Source organism: Dendrobates tinctorius, unplaced genomic scaffold (genome assembly GCF_039654945.1).
Source record: "Dendrobates tinctorius isolate UK_male_01 unplaced genomic scaffold, ASM3965494v1 ptg000121l, whole genome shotgun sequence".
Classification (NCBI taxonomy): domain Eukaryota; kingdom Metazoa; phylum Chordata; class Amphibia; order Anura; family Dendrobatidae; genus Dendrobates; species Dendrobates tinctorius.
Window position 1 is genome coordinate 5,625,581 of NW_027361789.1, and position 7,977 is coordinate 5,633,557.

Here is a 7,977-nt window from a genome sequence, read left to right on the forward strand (position 1 = left end):
AAGTCGGCGAATTCGAATTTCAAATGATTCGCTCATCTCTAGAATTGATTGTACATGAAAAAAAAAATTATGAACACATTCACATTACGTTGATATATTGCAAAGATGGGGATGTCTGTGGTACTGCCTGAATAATAATAATATGTCATGACATGGCTTTTCAATAAATGGCATTTCAACAAACAAATTATGTATAACATCTTGGCTAATCAGGTGAACAGTGTAACTGAGACGAGCCCTCTAGAATCACATGCTTGGGTGGTTCATGGAAATGACATTTAACTTCTACAATAACAAATGGTGAACACATTACTTGGCCTGCAGTGGTTCTGTATTACAAGGTGATGTAAAATCACTAAGTCTTAAATTACGATTTCATTGTAATTATCAAATATAAATCTAAGCTTTATATTGAGGCTATGTCAGTAGTTCAGTAGATCAATGATATAATCATCTAATGGACCACAATGGGTTCTACTTAAACATATTCATATTGCTTCCTTTTAATTACCATTAACATTGAATCTCTAATTATAAATGGTAGGACTCACTCTCAACATTCTGACCAAGCATTGTTGTTTTATATTACTTTATTATTTTTAAGAAATAATAGGTCATTTTGCTGTCTATTGCATTAAATGTAAGGCGCCGAGGACAAAACTAGTTGGAAATTCTACTTACCTGGGCATAATGTTCAAACTGAAAATGAGACAGGACACAAATATTTTTTGGATGAAAGCGAAAGGTGAGTTGACTGCACAGTCCATCTCCAGTATAAAGATGAGTGGTTTGCCTTGAATGTAGATGCGAATGATGTTGTGTACGGCCACTCTAAAGCTGAAAGACAAAATATTTTAAAAAATAAGCGATGCATTTGTTTGCATTCAGACTGTATGCAGTTTATTAAGCAATGCCTCTGAATTCCATATTTATATGTTTTGATATTATAACACATAATCATCAAATGTTTCATTATATGAGGAACGCGCAGAGAAGTTATAGCGACTGCAATCAAATAATGATGTCTGTAAAGCACTGTCAAATTAAGGGCGCTGTATAAATGAGTAAAATACATAAATAAATTTAAATTGTGCCAATGAAGACAGTTAATGGAGAGCTGAAATACAATTAATGCCATCACTAAATTAACTAACATTGCTCCTTTATTCCAATATGACCTGTCCTGCCAGTATTTGGTGTCCACTGAGGTAGCATTGAACTTTGATCCCTTACTCTGACAAGTATGCATATTATCTCTTCAGGGAGTAAGAGGACTTGAACTCTAGTGCCACCAATTGGAAGTAACAATCCAAAAAGTCAATACTGACCCATTAAAGGGAATCTGTCACCCCATTTTTTGACTATCAGCTGCCAGCACGGCCATCAGGGGCTTATCTACAGCATTCTGTAATGCTGTAGATAAGCCTCCAATGTAACCTGAAAGAGAAGACGAATGAGTTAGATTATACTCAACCAGGGCCGGTCCGGGTCCAGTTTTGGTCCGATGAGTGTCGTGGTCCGGTCCGGCGCCTCCCATCTTGTGACGTCCTCTTCTTTGCGTCACATCGCAGCTCTGGCGCAGTCGCACTGCTTTGCCCTGTTGAGTGCAGAGTAATGCAGTGCGCTGGCGCCAGACCAAGCCAGAGAGATCCGGCGCCTGCGCACTGCAGTACTTTACTCGCCGGAGCCGCGACAGGAAGCAAAGAAGAGGACGTCACCGCTACAAAATGGGAAGACCGGACCACCCCCCTGGGTGAGTATAATATAACTCTTTTTTCTTATCTTTCAGGTTACATCGGGGGCTTATCTACAGCATTAAAAAATGCTGTAGATAAGCCCCTGATGGTGGTGCCGGCAGCTGTTAGTCCAAAAATGGGGTGACAGATTCCCTTTAACGAGTCTTGCCATATAACTTGGGATAAAAACTAGATCAGAATCTGTATTTGTAGACATATGTTCTTGGCTGTTACCCCTCCTCAGTGCAAAGCACAAGATCTGATTTGGCTGTATGAGAGGTCTCTTACTGGGACCTAAAGGTTAGCATCTCTCCTGGTAGAGAGTGACATGCCCGACATGTCAGTGTAAGGAGACCTATAGACCATACAATGAAATTAAATATGCAAATGTATTCATTAATTTGCATATTTAATATCACACAGGTACACACACTCTACAGGATCTATTCACTAAGATAGTGCTGAACCCTGGGCCACTGCTATAAGCTATAAAATAAGCTGCAGGTTATGCAAGAAGTATGCGTAGCTATACAAATGTCAAGTATTTGGAGATATTCACAAGCATAATCGTGAACACTGACCACTACTCTGACAGGTGCACTTACCTGCATCACTGAGCTATGACCACTACTCTGACAGGTACACTTACCTTCAGGTGGTACAGTAATAACAGGTACACTTACCTGCACATTATACAACTAATAGGAGGTAATCACTAGTGTAGTAATGAACACCGACCATTATTCTGACAGGTACACTTGCATGCAGTACTGAGAAATGACCATTACTCTGACTTTTTTGTACACTTAGCTTATACAGGTAATAACAAGTAATCACTAATCCTGAACACTGAGCACTACTCTGACAGGTACACTCACCTGCAGGTTATACTGTACTAACAAGTACACTCACCTGCAGGCAGTACAGTAATAACAGGTGCCCTCACCTGCAGGTGGCAGAGTAATAACAGGTGCACTTACCTGCAGGTGGTACAGTAATAACAGGTACACTTACCTGCAGACTATACTGTAATAACAGGTACACTCACCTGCAGGCGGTACAGTAATAATAGGTGCACTCACCTGCAGTTGGTACAGTAATAACAGGTGCACTCACCTGCAGGCGGTACAGTAATAACAGATGCACTCACCTGCAGGCGGTACAGTAATAACAGGTACACTTACTTGCAGGTGGTAAAGTAATTACAGGTACACTTACTTGAAGGTGGTACAGTAACAAAAGGTACACTTACCTGCAGACTATACTGTAATAACAGGTACACTCACCTGCAGGCGGTACAGTAATAACGGGTGCCATCACCTGCAGGTGGTACAGTAATAACAGGTACACTTACCTGCAGGCGGTGCAGTAATAACAGGTACACTTACCTGCAGATTATACTGTAATAACAGGTACACTCACCTGCAGGCGGTACAGTAATAACGGGTGCACTCAACTGCAGGTGGTAAAGTAATAACAGGTGCACTCACCTGCAGGCGGTACAGTAATAGCAGGTGCACTCACCTGCAGGTGGTACAGTAATAACAGTTACACTTACTTGCAGGTGGTACATTAATAACAGGTACACTTACCCGCAGGCGGTACAGTAATAACAGGTACACTCACCTACAGGCAGTACAGTAATAACATGTAGAATTACCTGCAGGTGGTTAAATAATAATAGGTGCACTTACCTGCAGGTGGTACAGTAATAACACGTACACTCACCTGCAGGTTATAATGTAATAACAGGTACACTTCCCTGCAGGTAGTACAGTAATAACAGCTGCACTTACCTGCAGGCGGTACAGTAATAACAGGTACACTTACTTGCAGGTGGTAAAGTAATAACAGGTACACTCACCTGCAGGCGGTAAAGTAATAACGGGTGCACTCACCTGCAGGTGGTACAGTAATAACAGGTACACTTACCTGCAGGTGGTACAGTAATAATAGGTATACTTACCTGCAGGCGGTACTGTAATAACAGGTGCACTTACCTGCAGGCGGTACAGTAATAACAGGTGCACTCACCTGCAGGTGGTACAGTAATAACAGGTACACTTACCTGCAGGTTGTACAGTAATAATAGGTACACTCACCTGCAGGCAGTACAGTAATAACGGGTGCACTCACCTGCAGGCGGTACAGTAATAACAGGTACACTTACCTGCAGGTGATACAGTAATAATAGGTACACTTACCTGCAGGCTATACTGTAATAACAGGTGCACTCACCTGCAGGGGGTACAGTAATAACAGTTACACTTACTTGCAGGTGGTACAGTAATAACAGGTACACTTACCTGCAGGCGGTACAGTAATAACAGGTGCACTTACCTGCAGGCAGTACAGTAATAACAGGTACACTCACCTACAGGCAGTACAGTAATAACACGTACACTCACCTGCAGGTTATACTGTAATAACAGGTACACTCACCTACAAGCGGTACAGTAATAACAGGTACACTTCCCTGCAGGTGGTACAGCAATAATAGGTGAACTAACCTGCAGGTGGCAAAGTAATTACAGGTACATTTACAGGCAGGAGGTACAGTAATAACAGGTATACTCCCTACAGGTGGTAAAGTAATAACAGGTACACTCACCTGCAGGAGGTGCAGTAATAACAGGTACACTCACCTACAGGTGGTACAGTAATAACAGGTGCACTTACCTGAAGGCTGTACAGTAATAACAGGCACACTAACCTGCAGGCAGTATGGTTTTTAACAGGTACACTTACCTGCAGGTGGAACGGTAATAACAGGTACAGTTACATGCAGGTGGTACAGTAATTACAGGTACACCTATCTGCAGGCGGTACAGTAATAACACATACACTTACCTGCAGATGGTACAGTAATAATAGGTGCACTTACCTGCAGGTGGTACAGTAATTATACGTGCACTTACCTGCAGGTGATACAGTAATAACAGGTGCACTTACCTGCAGGCTGTACAGAAATAACAGGTACACTTACCTGCAGGTGGTACGGTAATACTTGCAGGTGGTACAGTAATTACAGGTGCACTTACCCGCAGGCAGTACAGTAATAACAGATACACTTACCTGCATGTGGTACAGTAATAACAGGTACACTCACCTGCAGGTTATACTGTAATAACAGGTACACTCACCTACAAGCGGTACAGTAATAACAGGTACACTTCCCTGCAGGTGGTACAGCAATAACAGGTGCACTAACCTGCAGGTGGCAAAGTAATTACAGGTACATTTCCCTGCAGGAGGTACAGTAGTAACAGGTGCACTCACCTGCAGGTGGTAAAGTAATAACAGGTACACTCACCTACAGGCGGTACAGTAATAACAGGTGCACTTACCTGCAGGTGGTACAGTAATAACAGGCACACTTACCTGCAGGGGTTACAGTAATAACAGGTACACTTACCTACAGACGGTACAGTAATAACAGATGCACTCACCTGTAGGCGTCTGGTACAGTAATAACATGCACACTTACCTGCAGGTGGCACAGTAATAACAGTTGCACTTACCTGCAGGCGGTACAGTAATTACAGTTGCACTTACCTGCAGGTGGCACAGTAATAACAGTTGCCACTTACCTGCAGGCGGTACAGTAATTACAGGTGCACTTACCTGCAGGCGGTACAGTAATTACAGGTGCACTTACCTGCAGGCGGTACAGTAATAACAGTTGCACTTACCTGCAGGCGGTACAGTAATTACAGGTGCACTTACCTGCAGGCGGTACAGTAATTACAGGTGCACTTACCTGCAGGCGGTACAGTAATTACAGGTGCACTTACCTGCAGGCGGTACAGTAATAACAGTTGCACTTACCTGCAGGTGGCACAGTAATAACAGTTGCACTTACCTGCAGGCGGTACAGTAATTACAGTTGCACTTACCTGCAGGTAGCACAGTAATAACAGTTGCACTTACCTGCAGGCGGTACAGTAATTACAGTTGCACTTACCTGCAGGCGGTACAGTAATTACAGGTGCACTTACCTGCAGGCGGTACAGTAATTACAGGTGCACTTACCTGCAGTACTGAACACTGACAAGTACCCTGAGGTGTTTGGACACTTTACCTGCAGGGTATACAATTGTCAGTGGCAGTGTACTATGGTAGTCCTGAACCCTAACCAATTCCTGTAACACACTGTACACACTAGACTGTCCACGCAGTACTGTCAGCTTTCCATTCAGGGTGAAGCTGCCATAGTGCACTGAGCTGCTCCTGGATAGTGCTGGACCTTCCACCCTCCCTGTGACCTGTACAATTAGCCGCATGTAGCTCCAGCTGTCTGTTCACATTGCTCCTTTTTTGGGACAGAGCAGAGGCTTAGTCTATCTACTACATCACCCAATAAACTGCACCAAATCCCGAAATCATCAGTCATAGAGTCAGCACAGAAGTCGTACATCGGCCAGCGTCAGCAGTGCTATTCCAGCGTCCTCCATGCTCCTCATCATCGCAGTGTTCTCCTCGGGATGAGGGGGGCTGCAGCTTCTGTTACACAAAGGTCAGCTGCAGACTGGCAGATCCCACATCTAGCCATGCAGACCCACGCGTGTCCTTTCCCACAGCTCCCAGCTTGGGTGCTGCTGACACTTGTTCTGAGCGCTGTTGCTCTTGCACCATGTCTGCCAATCAGTCGGGCAATTCCTCGAGTCTCCTAGCCATTAGCCAGCATGTCTGTGTGCAGTGCTGCAGGGAAAGCTCCTGCTGCTTCCACCTTCTGGTCCTCAGCCTGGTCCCTCAGCAGGTACTTTTTGCAGACATCACCATCTCGGTGATCCTTCTACTCCTGCAGACAGCAGTCATTGTTGCTGCATGCATGGTAGAAATCAAGGCTAGCACTCACCTTGTCAGCTCTGATTGCGGTTGTATTGGGGCCTGAGGTGATGGTCTTCAGCTCCCAGCCTTCATGCCACCTCCTGATCTCACACCTTGGCTGTGGTCCCTTAGTAGAAGAGGTGCTAGGCGAGCTGGCGGCTGCTGGTGGCCCCTTCCAGTCCTGAGATTGCTCAGCTCCTCCCTCAGGGATGAACAGCTTCCCAGTCCCTGTATTAATGAACAAGTGTTCTGGCGATGATCTAGATCTCCTCTACTTTCCCTCTGTCCTTGTCCTCTCTGAGTCTATGGACTGTGCACTCACAGGAACTGGTGGGATCTCTGTGGAGAACTGGATCGCAGAAGCCACCCAGCCTCATAATGAGGTCTCCTGAGAAACCCACAAGTTCCGAGCATGAGGTGTCCTACACAGTGCAGGAAGCAGCTCCTCACAGCTCAGGCATGAAGCCCCAGGGTCTCCTGAGAAGTAGATGTCATGTGTCCCCCCATTCCTGGTCCAGCAGAGTGACAGCGCCGGGTCACAGGTAATGAGGCACCTGCCATTGTGGAAACCATCACAATGGAATGGGAGTTGTTTCCTCCAGGTGTCTGGTCCTCTGGCATTACACCCTGTGTCCTATGTGTCATCTCTTACAGCAGCGACATTGGGATTGTCCTTCAGAGAATTCTTGTCCCTGGACATTGTCCCAGATTCATGGCTGGGGCCTGATGTATTGGATCCCTATAGATGGCTCCCAGTGTGCTCAGTATGATGCCCAGCACAGAGTCTGCAGGAACATTACCATCAGGGCTGAAGAAATGGCGAACTCTACAAATGAGAAGTATCTCTGGAGGAGAACTGCCCTGCTGGGGACTAATAGGAGCAATTATCTGTATTACTACTGACTGACAGAATAAACAACTGAGATACAAGTCTGGCCTGTTTATTCAGTGTAGCTACAGATAATACATGATAGAGATAGATAAAAGATAGATAGATAGATAGATAACATGCAGATAATTAGATAGATACATGATAGATAGATAGATAGATAGATAGATAGATAGCATGCAGATAATTAGATAGATACATGATAGATAGATAGATAGATAGATAGATAGATAACATGCAGATAATTAGATAGATACATGATAGATAGATAGATAACATGCAGATAATTAGATAGATACATGATAGATAGATAGATAGATAGATAGATAGATAGATAGATAGATAGATAGATAACATGCAGATAATTAGATAGATACATGATAGATAGATAGATAACATGCAGATAATTAGATAGATACATGATAGATAGATAGATAGATAGATAGAATAGATATATAGAAAGACAGAATAGATATATAGATAGATAGATAACATAAAGATAAATATATGATAGATAGATCT

The 7,977-nt window shown here is 43.9% G+C and overlaps 1 protein-coding gene across 2 annotated transcripts in view; it reads right to left on the minus strand.

Moving 5' to 3' along the window:
- Nucleotides 1–6,762, minus strand: part of GABRA5 (gamma-aminobutyric acid type A receptor subunit alpha5) — a 377,180-nt gene extending 370,418 nt beyond the window's left edge. Inside the window, exons 1-2 of one of the 2 annotated variants that reach the window (XM_073541489.1) lie at nucleotides 6,595–6,762; nucleotides 682–837 (exon numbers count right to left, since the gene is read on the minus strand). In XM_073541489.1, the coding sequence (XP_073397590.1) occupies nucleotides 682–767 (86 nt within the window). In that variant the 5' untranslated portion in view covers nucleotides 768–837; nucleotides 6,595–6,762. Of the gene's footprint in view, nucleotides 1–681; nucleotides 838–6,151; nucleotides 6,505–6,594 lie in introns of those variants that run through there. The other variant, XM_073541490.1, reaches the window with a different exon arrangement.
- Nucleotides 6,763–7,977: the final 1,215 nt, after the last annotated feature.